Source organism: Lutra lutra, chromosome 11 (assembly GCF_902655055.1).
Source record: "Lutra lutra chromosome 11, mLutLut1.2, whole genome shotgun sequence".
Classification (NCBI taxonomy): domain Eukaryota; kingdom Metazoa; phylum Chordata; class Mammalia; order Carnivora; family Mustelidae; genus Lutra; species Lutra lutra.
In genome coordinates, this window is record NC_062288.1 from 31,255,543 (window position 1) to 31,275,159 (window position 19,617).

General features: G+C 38.0%; 1 protein-coding gene across 2 annotated transcripts in view; it reads right to left on the reverse strand.

Annotated features, from left to right (window-relative positions):
* The window catches only part of ELAPOR2 (endosome-lysosome associated apoptosis and autophagy regulator family member 2), a 174,970-nt gene that overhangs the window by 43,906 nt on the left and 111,447 nt on the right, over positions 1 to 19,617 (reverse strand). For both annotated transcript variants that reach the window (XM_047695726.1, XM_047695727.1), the window contains exons 9-11: positions 9,658 to 9,838; positions 7,797 to 7,925; positions 371 to 461 (exon numbers count right to left, since the gene is read on the reverse strand). In XM_047695726.1, the coding sequence (XP_047551682.1) occupies positions 371 to 461; positions 7,797 to 7,925; positions 9,658 to 9,838 (401 nt within the window). The remainder of the gene's footprint in view (positions 1 to 370; positions 462 to 7,796; positions 7,926 to 9,657; positions 9,839 to 19,617) is intronic.

Below are 19,617 nucleotides of genomic sequence, written 5' to 3' on the forward strand. Positions count from 1 at the left end.
ATAACATACTACTTTACAGATAAAACTGAGAAAAAATAAATTTATAAACCAAAAAATACTCCCACAAACAACAACTTGGGCAAAAACTTCTTCATTAAGCATCCAATAATCATGGTTATTGTAACATTTGGATAGAATTATTGTTAAAAACTTTCAGCTTCATCTAAACATACAACTAATGGTTACAGTTTCTCAATCACCAATTCTCAGATATTCTTAAATGTAATACATTATCCTACAACAATTCGTTATTTGCTAAGTCCATCAAAACATAAGTATATTTTAGGAAAGCAGTCCTACTGCATCTATTTCTATAGGGAAACAGGCATGAGGATTCTTACAGAAAGTAATCAGAATTGGTTTTCCTTACTTAAATCCTGGGATATGCAAGTTTAAGATCAGGTAATCATTATCTGAACCTCCAGCTCCACTCTGGATATGATCTCCAGCCACCTCCCAACCTGGAAATGAGATAAGGTAACTTTATCAGTAAAAATCCCATTGATTTCCAACAATATTTTTAAATAGGGTAAAAAAATTAAAAAGACTATTAGTGTTTATGCTCAAAGTTAGAAATAACTCCGTGTTGATCTTCTACTTAGAGGATCTGTCCATTATAGTGAGTAGGGTGTTGAAGTCCCCTATTATTGTATTATTATCAATGTGTTTAATTCTGTTATTAATTGGTTTATATAATTGGCTGCTCCCAAGTTAGGAACATAAATATTTATAATTGTTAGATCTTGTTGGATAGACCCTTTAATTATAATATAGTGTCCTTCTTCATTCCTTACTATTGTCTTTGGTTTGAAATCTAACTTGAATGATTTAAGGACTGCTATCCCAGCTTTCCTTTGATGTCCATTAGCATGATAAATATTTCCCCTCCCCGCCTCACTTTCAATTTTGTAAGTGTCTTTAGGTCTAAAATGAGTCTCTTGCAGACAGCATATGGATGGGTCTTGCTTTTTTATGTACCTGATACCCTGTGTCTTTTGATTAGGGCATTTAGCCCATTTACATTCAGAGTTAACTATTGAAATGTAAGAGTTTAGTGCCATTGTATTACCTGTAAAGACCCCATTTCTGTAGGTTGTCTCTGTTTCTTTCTGGTCTGTATTACTTATGGGCTCTCTCTTCACTTACAGGATCCCCTATAATATTTCTTGCAGGGCTGGTTTAGTGATCACAGTCTTTTAGCTTCTGTTTGTCCTGGAAACTCTCTACATCTCCTTCCATTCTGAATGGAAGGAGATATGCTGGATAAAGTATTCTTGGCTGCATGTTTTTCTCATTTAGTACCCTGAATATAACATGCCAGCCCTTTCTGGTCCTCCAGGTCTCTGTGGATAGATGTGCTGTCAGTTTAATGATCCTCCACCTGTAGGTTAAAGAGTTCTCTTGAGCTGCTTTCAGGATTTTCTCTTTACCTCTGAAATTTGCAAGCTTCTCTATTATATGCTGGGGTGTTGATCTATTTTTATTGATTTTAAGGGATGGGTTCTCTCTACCTCCCAGACTTGAATGCCTGTTTCCTTCCCCAGATTAGGCAAATTCTCAGCTATGATTTGCTCAAATATACCTTCTATCCCTCTTTCTTCTTCCCCTGGGACACCAGTAATTTTAATATTATTTTGCATTATGGTATTACTAATTTCTCAAATCCTCACCTCATGGTCCATTAGTTGTTTTTCTCTCTTTTCTTCGGCTTCCTTTCTTTCCATCATCTTGTCTTCTATGTCACTGACTCTCTTCTGCCTCATTTACCCTACCTGTTAGAGCATCCATTTTAGATGGCATCTCAGTTAAAGCATTTTTAATTTTGGCCTGATTAGATTTTATTTCTGCACTAAGAGGTTCTCTAGTGTCTTTTCTGTTTTGTTCAAGCCCACCTAGTATCTTTATAATCATTATCCTGAATTCCAGCTCTGGCATTTTACTTATATCCATATTGATTAGATCTTGGCAGAGAGTAATACCTCTGGTTCTTTCTTTTCTTGTGAATTTTTCCTTCTAGTCATTTTGTTCAGAGAGAATGGATGAACAAGAGAATAAAATCAAAAGTATCAACCATGGGGTGCCTGGGTGGCTCAGTGGGTTAAGCCGCTGCCTTCGGCTCAGGTCATGATCCCCGGGTCCTGGGATTGAGCCCCACATTGGGCTCTCTGCTCAGTGGGGTGCCTGCTTCCTCCTCTCTGTCTGCCTGCCTCTCTGCCTGCTTGTGATCTCTCTCTGTCAAATAAATAAATAAAATCTTAAAAAAAAAAAAAGTATCAACCATGACCCAAGCAAACTACACACTAGACAAATCTGAAGAGATCAGAAACCAAAAAAGAAAAGGAAAAAAAAAAAGGGTGGGGGGGGTAAAAGGAGAGAATATAATCTCCCAGGTGGACAAAACAGGTGATCCTCCTGGTTGTAAGTATATTTTGGTCTGTTTGTTAGAAGACACTAAATCCTAAAATTGTAAAGAAAACAAAACATACATATATACAAAAATAAAATTGAATACAGTGAAAGGATGCCAAAAATGAAGAACATATTTATAAATGTAAAAGCAAAAGTTTAAAAAAGACTTAAAAACAAAGAGTTGATAAAATATGAAACTAGCTGAAAAGGAGAAAGAGACAAAAAGGAAAATTCTAAACTGAAAGATAAAAGAATCATGAGAAAAAAAGCCCTCAAATTCTACATACTATTTTCCCCTAGCACTGGAGTTTTGGAGTTCTTTGCGCTCGGTAAACTTTGTATTCTCCTGATGTTCCAGCTGGTCTTCTGGGGGAGGGGCCTACTGCACTGATTCTCAGATGTCTTTGCCTGAGTGAAGTTACACCGACCCTTGCCAGGGAGCCAGGGTCAGTGTAAGCTGCTCTGGGTGCTCTATGTGGCTTTTGTTCCCTGAAGGCTTTCTGCCCCGCTTTAGAAAATGAAAATAAAAATGGCAGTGCCTTTTTTTTTTAATAATCTGCAAAGAAAAAAATATTATAAAATGAATAATCCATTTGGGGGTCAATTCCATGTGCTTGATAATGGCATGCCATTTATCAGTGGGTAATTCCTTACCTTCTGTGTTGTTTTCTTCTGAATAAATTGCAAGTCATTAAAAAAAAAAGTCAGGAAAAAAAAAATGGCAGTGCCCTGATCACCAGCCCTGGAACTGAAAGATTGGGGCCCCTCCTCTTTAGTAAACCCTCAGGGAATATCAGTCTTCACTCTTGTGTGTGCCAAACTCCAAAGAAGACTGCATCTCACACCTGCATCTTTACTCAGGGGACCAGAGAGGGAGGAGAGAGGGGAGGGAGCAGAGCCCCATAGGGAGAGCTGTTGCTGGATCATTCTGCACCCTTGTACCCTGCCTGGGGGAAGGAGGAGGTTGCCATGTTCTGTCCTTTGCAGGGCACCCTGTTGCCATGGTTTGTGGTTTATAGAAAACAGAGCTGAAAGCCCACTTGCAGGCTTGCTGACCATAGCCAGTTTCCCCGCTCCAGTGCTTAGGAACTTTGTCAGCTCAGACACCCCCATTCTTTCTGTGACCTCAGGGACCCTGAGACCACGCTGTCCCACCTAGGACTTTGCCCAGCTTCATGACCTGAGCACCTTTCAGGCAGGACTGTCTCTCCCTGGAGCAGAATTATAAAAGTTCCAATTATGCACACTGGGGCTATATTACTTTCCAGAAGCTGGCTTTTAGAGGCTCCCTCCCTCCTACCCCGACCCATGGTTTATCTTCCAATACATCACCTCAGATTCATGTCTCTGCTCCTCCTGCCTTGCAAAAAGTGGTTACTTTTCTATTTGTAGAATTCCAGCAATTCTTTTCTTACATCTCAGATTGAATTCATAGGTTTTTAGAATAATTTGATAGGTATCTAGCTAAATTCAAGGGATCGGATGAAATGAGATCCCCTAGGCTTCTACCATCTTGCCTCATCCCCTCCAAAGTTAGAAATACTCCAAAAGAATTCCCTATGTTTACACTGCAGTTGTAAATTGCATGCAGAGGCAGACTCCTAATATCAATAAAGACGTTCCATATGATTCCTCAGGAAGAATCAAGTAATGCATATTTTTGCACAGAAGCTATTTAAGGGAAAACTAATAGCAGTTTTCTAAGTTCAGCTTTTTTTAAACGAAAATAGATGGTCTTTATCTTTTCCAATAAACTGAAATGGAAAATCTTAGTCCTCAGATAACCAACAGAAACTAGAAATTTCAAATTACTTAAAGAAGATTTGGGGTCCAGAGTTCTTTCTTATAGTTTGCTGTATTGCTGGTCCCTAATTTACAACTACTATTCTGCATTCATTCACTTATTCACCCGAGAGGCCTTCATGGACTGCCAAGAACCATGAGAAGCGCTAGGGTTAGGAAGACAAGGCTGGGTCTCCCCTCTCTGAGGGTCAGTAGCATCTAAGAAAAAACCTATGCTAACAATTGACAAGAGAATGGGGAGACAGAGCTGCACATAGAAGGTGATGGGAGGTCTGTCCTCTGCATAGAAATAATCAACATACCATAGTCTGAAATGGCCACATTAAATGAGGAAAGGAGAAATATCTCCCAAGTACCATTATTTATTTGTTTTCAGAAATCATATTATAAATTATAAAATTTTGAAACCACAGAAAAATTTTAAGATGAAGACTACACTTACTTTTAACCCCATCACCCAGAATAAGACCACTGCTTATATTTTGAGTAGTTTCCTTTCATTATCTTTGGATGCATAGGTTTTTACATCTTTGAGATTGTGTTGTTGATAACATTTAGTGTCACGGTTTTATATGTTAACATTATTGCATAAGCATTTTTATGCATAAATACTTCACCAACATATTCATGATTGAATTAATAGTTTATCATGTAGACGGACTAATTAATATCCATAATTAATAATTAATATCCATAATTTACCAATCAAACTAACAGACTTACCTCCTTTGACCACACACTCAATTTAACCATTTGGATTGTTTTTACCTTTTAGGTGCTATAAATGACACTGTAATAATAAACTTATTTTTGGTAAAGTTTTTCTGTATTTTTTTAGAAAAGAATCTTGGTGAAAGAATTACTAGGTAAAATAGATATATTTTTAAACCAGTGTTTTGTGCTGTTAAGGTGATTTGGAAAGCAATGTGAATCAAGGAGGAATATTTGTTAAATATGGCAAAACTAAACAAAAAAATATGAAGCAATTCATACTTCCCTGTAACTTCCCACTTCCAAGTGAGAGCCTCTTAACATTTCAATGTATTTCTTTTCCATTTTTTTTTTAAGATTTTTATTTATTTATTTGACAGAGAGAGAGAGATCACAAGCAGGCAGAGAGGCAGGCAGAGAGAGAGGAGGAAGCAGGCTCCCTGCTGAGCAGAGAGCCCAATGCGGGGCTCGATCCCAGGACCCTGAGATCATGACCTGAGCCGAAGGCAGCGGCTTAACCCACTGAGCCACCCAAGTGCCCCTTTTTCCATCTTTTTTTAGTGCACACTTTAACATACCTTAGATTTTCATGGATACTCTATTTTCTGGTTTTTTTATTTAGCACTATCTTCTGATTTTTCTCATTAGTATTATTTTGAAAACATTTTCCCATTAAAAATCCTTACTACATCTAATTTTAATGATTTAACAATAGGTTCCATGATTACATAATTTAATTTAATCAAGTCCCATTGTTGAAAATCTAGTTTGTTTCCTCTTAATTAGCACTAAAGTTAACATATTTTTCCATAACTTCTTTCTTTACATCTTTACATTGTTACCCAGGTATAAATTCCCAGAAATGGAATAAATGGGTTGAAGAAGAACATTCAAAATTCTTGAAACACTGTCAAATTGTTTTCCAGATGACTGCCATTTTAAATGTTTGCATAATATTTCTTCTATCAGTACAGCATAACTTTCATAAACATAATCTTTTGCTGGATACTTAGACTATTTCAATTTCTGTTATTACAGGTAATGCTCACTGAACATCTTCATACATAAACAGTAACTTCTCTCCAACTATGGGTAACTTTAAGGCAAACTTGCAATACATGAAGATGTACTTCTGTGTATCTGGTCTGCAATTATGTACAATTCAGACTGAGAAGACATGAATCTCCAAGTACTCCAAGTCACACAGTCAATTTAGCCAAAGCACATCCACTTGAACCCATGACTGGGTGATCCCCTCATGACACAGGCTGTTCCTGGGCCTCTCATTTTGGTCCCCATTCTTGTCAGTGCTATTCCTCTCAAAGCTGAACTGTCCGGGCATAAAAATACACATCACCTTTTATCTTCATTTTTGTATTATATTTTTCACATGACTATTTGTTATTCTAATATCACATACTAATAGTGAAGAGATGTCTATTTTTCAAATTAATAATTAAACATTTCTGAAAATTATCAAAAATGTACATTTTAGCCTCTAAGTAAAGGAGGAAGCAAGTGGCTACCATTGAGTATTATCATGAGAGTTAGACCAAGTTCTCCAAAAGATCAAGTAAAAGTTCCAGATAATCTTTACTAGTAAGTGAATACACACACACACACACACACACACTCGATGCTTTCATGAGTTCTTTCAATTCTCTGGCCTTCCCAATTTTATTTTTCCTCCATAAGTCTTAAGTTCTTCAACTTAGAATTCAATCATGGGATCTTTTAGGAACATAAACCCTCATGGTCAAGTAATTACTACTGTATTTTTTTCTTCTTCTCCCTTAGGATAACTTCCTAGAAGTGGAAGTATTCAAGGACCTACTATTTTTCAATCTTCATTTTCATGTGTTCACCTTACTTCCTACATCCCAAGTATATTTATTTCAGATAGGTACTGACTTAAAACAGAAGCAATTTAAAAGAATTTTTTAAAACAACAAAATGTAATATGGAGAAAAAGTGGGCTCATTAAAATTGCTAATGAAATGATGAAAGTAAAAGGATGCATTTTGGTATAAAACCCTAGTATTTGTGAATAGCTACTCCTAGCATTAAGTTTAAAAATACATGTATAGGGGCGCCTGGGTGGCTCAGTGGGTTAAGCCTCTGCCTTTGGCTCAGGTCATGATCTCAGGGTCCTGGGATCGAGCCCCATATCGGGCTCTCTGCTCGGCGGGGAGCCTGCTTCCCCCGCTATCTCTCTGCCTGCCTCTGTGCCTACTCATGATCTCTGTCTATAAATAAATAAATAAAATCTTAAAAAAAAATACACGTATAGATACTGTCACTCATTCAACCAGAAAATATTGCAGAAAACTAAGTGCTAGCCTCTCTCTGGTCTTAAAATATTGGAACAAATAAAATTCAGCCACAACTTATAAAACTCTGTCACATTTTCAAGTTTTCAATAAGTGAGGCTTACATATATTTTGTACACACAATCATAGATTTCACAGGGAAGGGGACTTAGAGCTGACCTCACCTCTCAACACAGCTCAGTCCTGAGCCAGACGCAATGCTGGCAGAAATGCTGTCATCCTGTTCTTCGAAATAGCAAGTGACATGGATTTCATTACATCCCTTGGTGAGCTACTCTAAACACATTTATAACCATAAATGGTGAGCCTGAATATCTACTTCAAAGCTGACTCCAAAAAAATGCAAAATAGTTCATACTGTTACAGAGAAGTCGACTGGTTGTGACACCCCATTCACCACTTCCGTGTGAGGGCTGGAAGGCAGACAAGTAAGCCAATGGACAAGAATGAAGTTCCTCATACCCACATTTGGTATGTTTTTAGAGAGCTGGGCCCAAGAGTCTCTATGACCCAATATGTCCAGGAGGCCGATTCTGAACTCACCATTCATTCCATCGCACTTTGAATTCCCAACATTAAAGCAGGAAGTTTTCATGTTGCCAGGAAGGACATTCCACCATTTATATTCAAACCCAAGCGCAGGCTCCATTCCTGCTGGACACGGCCTACATTCTATGAGAGACAGGTGAAGGAGATAATTACAGTTAAATTGCATTTGGACATCTTCCTCTTCCTTTGTTCTAAATACTACTAAACTTTAATTAGCAGAGAGGAATGCAGGAAGGAGAGATAGTAGAGCATCAATTCTCTTAAGAATTAATAACTTTTTCTAAAATAATCTGGAAAGATAAATATTTCTGGATATAGTTTACCCATATACACTTGATTAACATGAAAAAGAAAAGGGATCAATATAAAATATTTTAAAATTATTTTTTTCCTTCATTTCTGAGAGTAACTGCTAATATCAATCACCCTGCACAAGAAGGGTAACCTGAAACTAGTTCTCTTGTATGTGCTCTTAAGATCAGTTCCCTCTACCTCATGAACCAGGAAATATTTCAGCCTTCCTATTGGTTATTAAACTTAACAGAGTACCATTTAATTATGGACTCATTACTTGAAATACAAAATATTGGCTATGTTGAAAAATGATACTGGGAGTTGAGAGTCATGTTTATCAATAAACCTGATTTAAATTAATATGTGCAACAATGAAATGGAAGGATACTGTCCAACCCTTTCCAAATTTATCCAACACACTTGCATTAATCATGTCATTAGAAATGTTCACTGAGCAAACACTTCTTGATACCAGAGTACTTTAGACACATTTTTACATAACCTGTTCAAAGAATACAAGCTAGATATTATTACTCACAATTTTAAGGATACGAAAATTAAGGTTTAAAAGATTTAAGGAACTTGGATTAATCACACTAATGGCTGCCTGTTCTATGTGGATTCAAAACCAAGTTAATCAGACTCTTAAGTCCCTCTTGTGCTATCTACCAAAGGCTCTGGGTAGTAAGCAGATAGCCTGGCTATATTCAAGAGAGATGACCACAACTGAAATACATTGTAATTTTTGTCTATCAAAATTAAAACAAACTCTGCAGCGCTTTCTATATTATTTGGTAAGCACTAACGTTTTCTCAACTGTACATCCTGAAAAATTAAGAGACTATCTTCACTGCCATATGTTCAAAACAAGTAATTTTTTGCTATTACTATAGCACAAAATGTAATTTATGATTCCAAAGCTGAATTAGAAGGTTATAATTTATACTTGTATAAATATATCACTGGAAAAAGAGTGCCTATCCTTATCCATACCACTCACTGGAAAAAGAGTGCCTATCCTTAACACTTAATATGGTGGAATGGTTTTTTAAGATTTTAAGATTTTATTTATTTGAGATTTGAGATTTTATTTTAAGATTTTTTTACTTGAGAGAGAGAGGGAGAGCATGAGTGGGGGAGGGAGGAGCCAGGTTGGGCAGAGGGAGGGGGAGAAGCAGATTCTCTGCTGAGAAAGGAGCCCGATACTTGACTCGATCCCAGGACCTTGAGATCATGACCTGAGCCAAAGGCAGATGCTTAACAAAGTGAGCCCACCCAGGCTCCCTATGGTGGAATTATTTTATCAACATTCAAAGGCAGAGTGAGTCATCCAGTGAAGAGGGTATTACACATATTATACAAAATGCCTAGAAAAAACTATCCTTGTGGTATGTTAAAGAAGCCACTGCCACCTCACAATTCATTATGATATTTCTCAACTCTTCTTCAGTCTCTGTGAGATAAGTATGTTTTATAAATAAGTCTTATGTAAAAGCAATGAAGAACAATGTCACAATAGTCCAGCGAGATTATTGTGCTAAAGGTCCAACTGGCATCCTACCCTTTGTTCCATCCGAAAATGTTCCAGGAGGGCAGGGATGGCAAGATGATGATCCATTGTTATAAAATCCAGGGTTGCAAGGGGGACAGTCCTTCTTCTCTCCAGAAGGGGGCAACCTAATAGCATCTGTGAGATCCTCCCGGCAGATTTTGGGCTCTATCCACTTGTACATAATTTGCGTCTGCGGGGGGGAAAAAAAGCTTGCAGGTCATATAAGATGCTTTATTTGCTTTAACTTTTCCGTAATAAAAACATTAAACAGAAAGCCTAGGAAAAGTCAAATAGTGAAAGAACAGAAGGGCCAGGTGAAAAGAATCTAAACCATTAGTAACAGAATGAGATAAAAAGAAAAAAGCTTTGGTTGGGAGAATGGCCGTTACTTCCACATGTTTTTACTATGAGCTACAGGTGTGCCTTACAGAATCCAAAAGCACATTCATCATCATCGAATTCCACTTCGAAGTATAGATACGGGATTATAACCCTCATTCTCACAGCCACCCACGCACTTTATTCCTTAACAACATAGGCGTCTGGGCAGACTGCCTTTTCCGTTTGGAGACCTTCAGTACTCTCTTCCTCTCCCTCACCCTCAGCACCTATCACCATGCCTAGCACAACCTGATCGCAAAAGAAAAGGTGTACGTTTTTAAAAAGACAGTGTCTAGCTTCACATTTCAATCCTGCATTTCACAAATACATGTGGTTGCTCTCTGAATCTTTTCCAATAACCTGATGTTAAACCACAAGAACCATAGCTAAAGTACTTCTAATTCTGGGCCCTGTTGCAGGTGCTTCTACCATCAGAATTAAGACAACCTCTACTTTAAAAGACAGAAGTCTTTTAAACCTTATCTTCTCATTCTCTCTCACACATACACACACCCCTATGTGACACAAAATACACAAGATCACTATAACTCAGCCAAATCCAGAAAGTTGCAATTATAAAATTACTCTCTTTGTGAAAACAGAAAAATTAAATGGTTTAGCCATTTCACAAACAAAATCAATATGCTCAGTAAAAATAAGAAGGTATTTTAAATGCAAAGGGAAAATCAACTTCCTAACTATAGTTTTTAAAACAAGACTCCATTTCCTTCACTAGGCGTATAATCTAATGAAAGAATGTTTTCTCCTTTAAAACAACTTGCAATAGTAAGTCTAATACTGAAGATGGAGAAACAAAATTAAAAGCAGTTCTTTATAACTATTTTCAGTTAATAGGAAATTAAATATAGCACACCCTTTAGACCACTCAATTTTATTCTCAAGTATTCTCTTATGGAAGAGCAAATTACCTTATCTGAAGAAGGATGCTTAAGGAAATGGTTTAAAAGGTAGATGTCTCAACAGAATTATAAATAACATATTTTTTCCTTTTATAACTCTCTTTCTACATTCATTTTATGGCCCACATCATGATACAGTTCAACCAGTCACTGCACCCAACTGCCTCTCTACCCATCTGTAAAATGATGCCGCTCCGGCTGAGGCTTCCTCAACAGCTTAAAAAAAAAAATTACCTAGATCCTGTATCCATAAAGGGTTCTCAATTCCTCTGAAAAAGGATGTACAAAATTCAGAGAATCTAAGCAAATAAAACATCATTATATCTGGGGGATTGTCTTTCTAAAAATCCAGCTTAGCAAGTAGAGAGAACAAGTTTCCAACCCACGGAAGTCACAAATTTGCTGAATTATTTGGACATGAATTAAAATCACATTGTATTAGGTGTGAGCTATTGCACTGTTGAAAATAGGCAGTTCCCGCATGGGAGTGGGGGTGGCATTGAGGCTGAGCAAACGCACTGATCCTGGGGGCACGCCTTGCGTGCCTCTCCACCACTGTGGGAAGTTGTTACTATTGTCCTCAAGTTTATAAATGAGGAAGTTGTGGGTAAGAGCTGTTGAACAACTTGCCCAAGAATTAGGCAAAACTCATAAAGAGTGACGTAACACTTAAGAAGGGTCAGTTCAGTTAAGGTAAAAATAGTAAAATAAGGAAATATATTTTTGACAAGGCATCTGACCACATGATTCTGAATCCAAGCACAGTAAATGTTTAAAAATTAGAAAATGTGCACCACCTTTAAATATTTAAACAGTGAGAAGCCAAATTTCAAAGCTATACAGTAAAAGTTGCATTTACGAGACTTCTTGCTTCACATGGAAGGTTGAGTCTATGCCTCTCTTTCTACTGAGGACAGATGCTATCAAGTGGAGCTGGCTGGGGAAAGATAATAATATAAATGATACTTAGCGCCAGATGGCTCACAGTGCAGGTGAAAAACCAACAATCAACTCATTCTTTGGCAAGTCGAAATAAAATAATGAAATATTTTATGAAACCAAAAAGCCCTAATATAGCAAAATCTATCAGACTGTAAGATTAGAGAAAACCTATAGTGTCCGAGTATTTTATATTAAGCATGAATAAAATATATCTTAAAGAAACACATGTAGGTATCAATTCTCATGTCAAAAAAAAATACAGGACTGGGAAGACTAAAATTTAGACAAATTTTGAGAATATATCTGTCCATGGCTGCCAGCTTTCTTCCTTGAAATGTCCCTACACATTTGTAGACTGGCTGAATTCATCAGAGTCAAATGACATGTGCTTTACAAGTCTACCAACCGCCACTCCAGCCTGCCACCTTGCACTCTATAATGTTCTGACTTGTATGTTCCCAACCAGGTGAGCTATTGCTTGCCTTCCTGCCTTTTCCAATCCTTGATCTTTTCCAGAAATGAGACACTGGGCCCTCATGATTTGTCTCTTTGATGGCCCACACCATTCTGCCAAGTTGCATCCATTGCCTCCTTCAAACCCATGTTCAATGTCCAATGCGCTCTAAGACTCTCCCCAGCTCACCCGTCTATGTATCAGCATCTACTTGGATTCCTTTTCTATGAAGGTTCTACTGTTTTCTCTTTTCCCTTGTGGTTACATCCTTGTTCCCTCTCTAAATGCATCAAAGCCCCTCTTCTTCCTCTATGTGGAAGACAGTGTGGGGATGGAACATTGTCCTGGAGACTGTAGCCAGGGCCTTAGGCAAGGAAATGTTCTAACATTAGATTGAGGCAAAAATATTGAAAACACTGAACAGAGGCTCTAAAAGGATACAGTGTCTAATATGACAATTCAATCTCAATAAAGCTGTTTTTAAAAATAATTTAAAGAAGACTATCATGAAATTTTAATTTCTACAAATTTGAACTCCCTAATCACTGCGAAATGCGATGGTCTTTCCCCATCATCCTAATTCAGAAACAGTTCCCAATTATATTTGACTTACTTAAACTGCGTATCAAGAAAGGCAGTTCTAAGAGCTGTATCCCTTTATACCCGACTTATTTTTTTTAAGATTTTATTTATTTGACACAGAGAGAGAGAAATCACAAGTAGGCAGAGAGGCAGGCGCAGGGGGTCGGGGGGAAGCAGGCTCTCCGTCAAGAAGAGAGCCCAATGTGGGACTCAATCCCAGGACCCTGAATCATGACCCGAGCCAAAGGCAGAGGCTTAACCCACTATACCCAGTGTGCCCCTATACCTGACTTTTTAATGTCCCCTACACCTTAACTTTGCTATGTAATTCACAAGTACTGCATAAGAGACATTGAACATTTGGAATAACTTGTAATAGTGAAGATCATTAAAGGACAAAGAAAGTACTAGACATATTCCATCAATTTCCTAGCCTCAGGGATGACTAAGTCGTATAGTCAAATGTCCCCTCTCCAGACTTCCTTCTAGAAGATCCTGCCCTGGCAGGTACCCTTCTAGCCTTGGCTGCAAGTTTGCTCTTTGACAAAACATTCTGTTCCAGAAATGGGCAGCTCTGCTTGTTTGAATATCATTATGCACCAATGGAATTTACCTTCTAAAATTTCACCCAAATTCTCCCTTATGGAATAATACAGAAAAGTCTGCTTCCTCTTTTCTGTGATTTCCTATCAAATGCTTCAGCTTACTACTTAGGAAGTTCTTATTAAGCACATATTGTGTATAGAAGAAAACACTGTGGGGAATTTAAATATTAACAAGACAATTTGCTCTGAAGGAGGTTCCAGTCTAATAGTGACAAGACGGGTTCACAAAGTGCTAGAATATAAAAAAAGAAAATATGTGAAGAAGACGCAAAAGCACTGGATTTGGAAGCAGACACAATTAGGGTTAGAATTCCAGTCTTAAGACTTACTGGCTGTGGCTACCTATAAGCTTCCAGAAATTACTTAACCTCATTAAGCCTCAGTTCTCTCGTCTAAAAATTGGGTATAATAATGTCTAAATTGCACAGCTATTGGAAAAAAGAATTAGAGGCCATGTCTGAAAACACAAGCACACACACAGTGAGGGTGCATGCAATTACGTAAGTGACAGATGCTTCTGCTACTGATACCGTCACTACTATTTCCATAATTATGGTCACCATCATCACTTTGAAGAGAAACATGAAATGTCATGGATATTCACAGAGAAGAGATCAAATCTCTTTGGGACAAGTAGAACATGTAAGAAATATGATCCAAATTCTTCCATCCCGTGGTCTTTTCTCCAACCTGAAAAAAAATTATCAGCAACTTCAACCATATTTCATATCAAATAGTTTAATATCCTGGTCTCTCTTCTCTAAATTCTGCCCAGTTTGTCAAAATTTTCTCAAGCCCTCTGCCAAGGACAAAACACAATTCTCTAAATATGTTTACATTCACTCACTAACTTTCTCATTCATTAATTTATTCAAAAGATGCTTCATTACCTTCTGTGTTCCGGGTACTCTATTAAGCTTACAGATTTTTTTTTTTAAAGTAATTAAGAATGTGTTTCTGTCTACAGGAAGCTGAGTGCCTGGTCATCATTACAAGAACTGTATTTGCAACAGTGATCTGATACCAAAACACTAGCAAACCTATGACCACTCTGAAAATATCAGGAGAGGCGTGCCAAAAATTCTGTGGGAATTCCCAGCATCAAGACAACTTTGGCAGATCTATTCATGTTTTTTAAGAGTAGGCAAGTTCTGTGAACCAGCACAGAATCACTCTCTTTTTACTATGGTAACCGACACTATCTTTTCCCCTTTAGGAACTGATTTGTATGACACTGACAGGAATAAGGAGTTAACAGAGTCTGGCAGCCCGTAGGGCTCAGCTGGTGAATGATGGTGAATGAAGCTGTTGGACCAAAGTATCCCACACCACTGGAAGAATGGTTGGGGGCTGGGGAGACGAGTAACAAGGCGATGGGTATTAAGGAGGGCGCGTGTTGGGATGAGCACTGGGTGTTATATGCAACTAATGAATCGATGAACACTGCATCAAAAACTAATGATGTACTATATGCTGGCTAATTGAACATAATAATAATAAAAATAATAATTTTTATTTGTCCACAGTCAGGGCAGGAGAGGGAATTACTTTTCTCCCTGAGATAAAAGATAGATAGATAGATAGATAGATAGATAAATGTATGTATGTATATATGTATGTATGAATGTTACTACTTCTATGGAGTTCTCGTACCCAAAATAAATAAAAGCTTAAGCCTTGTCTATACGAGGCAGATGCCCTGACAAAACTGCCTTATCCCTCTAACTTCTGCGAGCATATCTAAGACAACTTTTGTGGATATGATAAACAAATGAGCAACTTGTTTTTTAGCCTTGAACCCTCTTAATTAAAGATAAGTATCCTTTGTACTCTTAGGAGGTTTTTTCCTTCTTTAAATGTCTGATGCATTGGGGTGCCTGGGTGGCTCAGTGGGTTAGGCCTCTGCTTTCGGCTCAGGTCATGATCTCGGAGTCCTGGGATGGAGCCCCACACTGGGCTCTCTGCTCAGTAGGGAGCCTGCTTCTCTCTCTCTCTCTCTCTCTGCCTACTTGTGATCTCTCTCTGTCAAATAAATAAAATCTTTTAAAATAAATAAATAAATAAATAAATAAATCTATCTATCTATCTATCTATCTATCTATCTATCTATCTATCTATCTCTGTTGTATTGTTTTACTTGGTAAGCCAGGTTCTAAAGCTTAGATTCTCTTCAAAATATTTTTGGCAAGTTAATGTTTTCTCTTTTCTAAATACTTCTATATCTGACACTTTGACTAAAATAAATGTTGACTTTGTTAATTCGAGCTCAATGTGCTAGCACACTAGGGTCTCTCTAAATTTTACTTCTGCCATTCTCCCCAGCGTTATTGCTACAATTTAACATACTTATTCGCAATATCCTCAAGCAAGGTGAGGATTTTTAAATCAAATATTGATTGTACTCATGTGTCCTCATATTCTTCTCGGTATGACTTAGGATATGCATAATTATGTTATTGAATTTATATTCTTGTAACAAATACATGATACCAACTATATTACTAGTTAATATCAACTATATTCCTCACTGATATATCCATTTATTAAGTCAAACATTTTACATATAGTTTCTCAATTAGACATATATCCTCTTAACCATATCATTTAGTCCACAGTTCTCTATCTTAGCTGTACGGAGATCATGAGAGGCTCTATCAAATATGGTGCTAACATCAAAAGATGCCTTCTCTTGATGACTATGTGGCCATTAACGAGGTCAAAATTTTTTTAAGATTTTAAGAGCATAAATTAAAATTTAAAATTTTAAGATTTTAAAAGCAGGGGGAACGACAGGCAGAGGGAGAAGCAGACTCCCCACTGAACAAGGAGCCCAATGCAGAGCTCAATCCCAGGACTGTGGGATGACTTCAGCTAAAGGCAGATGCTTAATTGAGTGAGCCACCCAGGCTCCCCAAGGTCAAGATTTTTTTAGCTCAAATGTCAAGCACTGAATCTGTGCATGTGTATGCATCCATATGAGTGTATCTCATTTTATGTAGAAAGTGGGCTCTGAACATTTTGAAAACATACTCAAAAATTTCAAGGTGACTCACCACTACAAAACCTCCCCATTCTAGCATGAGTCTGTGTCATTAGATGCAGCTAATGCCACCCCCTTGACACCCCCCCCACAGTCCAGTCACACTCATACCCTACTAGCTCTTCAGCTATACCATCCTCCTTCCCACAACAGATCATCACCATCCTGCTCCTTTCCCAGAAAAGCTCTTCTTCCACACCTTGGCCAAGAGTTCATACAGTTCTGAAGCCTTCCCAGGCTGGGTCCAATCCCCATAAATCTTGAGACTTCTCTGCTGTAGCACTAATCTAGAGCTGGAAATAATTTCTTTTCTTTTAACAGACCATCTCTTCCTCTGAAATCCAGACTACTTGTTCTCAAATTGGTGAGATCCTAGAGCAGCAGAATCAGAATTACCTGGGAACTTCTGAGCAATATCAATTCTCAGGCCCTGCCCCAGATCTACTGAAACAGAAAACTGGGGACAGGAACCACCAGGGGAGTCTGCTGCAAACAAAAAATTGGCAACTACCGCTCTACCCTCCATGAAGACAGTTGCCTTCTTCTTCTGCCTCTCCTTGGTTCTGCCCTCATCACCTAGCACTCTGTAACATAACCAGTGCTCAAGGAAGACTCACTGAATAAATGAATGAGTGAGCAGAAACACCGCAATTTTCATGATGTTAATGAAAGTCTCTCAACCAGGATTAGAAGGGTTTCCGTTACTAATTAAAATACTTCTGAAAAATATTCCCTATAGGAGGGGAAGCAATCAAATACCTGAGCTTCAAATGAACAGAGAAACCTGTACCAGTCCTGTGGCATATACATGATTATGTTCAAAGTCTGTCAACCTCAGTTGCTTCCCTTGAGGATGCTCTCCAAGCAAGGGGAAAATAACATCAAAGAGAGGATGACAGGACAAAAGGAGCCACAGTCACTGAATGACCTGAAAACATCACTAAGCCACCAGCAAATCATCAGGCTATGCCAAGCAAGAATAAAATATCTTTTTAAAAGAGGAAACCAGAACACATGAAAAGGTTGAAACCAACAGAAATAGAAAAAAGATTAAAATTCCCATCTAAAATCTACATTTCTCTACTGTATCAGTTAATTAAGCTTCTATTGTTTTTTTTTTAACTCCTGAAGCTAGACACATCTCTTTTTTTTTTTTTTTAAGATTTTATTTATTTGACAGAGAGAGATCACAAGTAGACGGAGAGGCAGGCAGAGAGAGAGAGAGAGGGAAGCAGGCTTCTTGCTGAGCAGAGAGCCGGACGTGGGACTCGATCCCAGGACCCTGAGATCATGACCTGAGCCGAAGGCAGCGGCTTAACCCACTGAGCCACCCAGGCGCCCCACATCTCTCTTGTAAAAAGTCTTAAATCACTTTTTAAAGAATCACTGAGTTGATGGAGAGCAAGTGCAATGTGTTCTATACTGAGAACGTGTTCAGAGTTCACCTAGACTCAATAGGAAAACGTAGTTTGTGTGTACATGTGAACACAAAATGCCTGTGGGCATTTTACGTGTACACAGGTGTGTGTGTGTGTATTCTGTACATTCTACATTTAATGCATGGTTTTACTCCCTTTAGGCCCAGGTCAACTAAATTTTATCACACTACTCACTCATGTAATAAGCTACTTACGGACAAAATAAAAAGAGGACTTTTGAGTATTTTCACCACAGCAAAGACAAGAACCATTTGTATATTAGATCTCATTCATTTAAGCTTCAGTGATGCTGAATTAGTGATTAGTATAGAGAATAAAACAAATTCAATTTGCCCTGCTTATTAATAAGACAAGTTTAACTAAAAAAAGTTTAGGTAAAGAACTATAACTCATCTTAGTGGCTCTCCGCATGTATTTTCTAAAATAATCCTTCCTTGGCCATTATTATAGGAACATTGAGATCTTACTTCAAAACTCCTTCTAATTTTTTTTTTTTAAGATTTTATTTATTTATTTGACAGAGAGAAATCACAAGTAGGCAGAGAGGCAGGCAGAGAGAGAGGAGGAAGCAGGCTCCCCGCTGAGCAGAAAGCCCGATGTGGGACTCGAACCCAGGACCTGGGATCATGACCTGAGCCGAAGGCAGCGGCCCAACCCACTGAGCCACCCAGGCGCCCCAAAACTCCTTCTAATTTAATGACTGTTTGGGTTACTGTTCTTATTAAAAATAATACATATACTTCTAATTATTAAAATTTTCCACTAATTTAAACTGTCCTTCCTCTGAATTATTCTAAGTAGAATTATTCTGAGTAAGTAATGGCTCTCCTGCAAATACTAGAATGAGCTTGGTCTTAAGTACTCAAAAGACAATTCCTAAAAATAATTTGAGGACTAAAGATGAGATTAATAATCACACAAATATGAAAAGCACAGCTTAGAACTTAAGGATACAAAATTAAGAAAAGAAAAGCAATACTGACATGTACATATATCTCCAAACTAGGTCAAGAAATTAAATGCCATGATATAAAAGATGTAAACGCAAGGAGGGAGTGCTGCATTCCAACCACTTTTTTAAAAGATTTTATTTATTCCTTTGAGAGAAAGAGACAGAAAGGAAGAGTGTGAGCAGAGAGGGGCAGGGGGAGAGGGGGAAAGAACCTGAAGCAAACTGCTCAGAGCACAGAGTCGGGCGCTCGGGGCTCGATCCCACAACCCTGAGATCATGACCTGAGCAGAAACCCGAGTGCAGGGCTTAACCAGCTGGGCAACTTGGATGCCCTGGCAGCCACTTGAATCTCAGTTTCTCTACTGACATACACTTTACAGGCTCACTGTAAAACAGAAGATGCCACATCAACCGCAGGGTTCGTGTGTGCATTTTTCCTCTGGCAAAGTGCCATCTGTATGGTAATTACTCTGCATTTTCTAAACGCAATTACAATGTCATCGGCCATAACTGAATTTGCCTATGGCTGCATGGCTCTTACTGATCAAACCGACTGAGGAAACAAATAATTGAAAAGAAGTTTCAGGATATTTCCATCCTGTGAGTCACAGTACACATTTTAGGGCTGCGCTCCTCCTGATCCAATTATTTTTG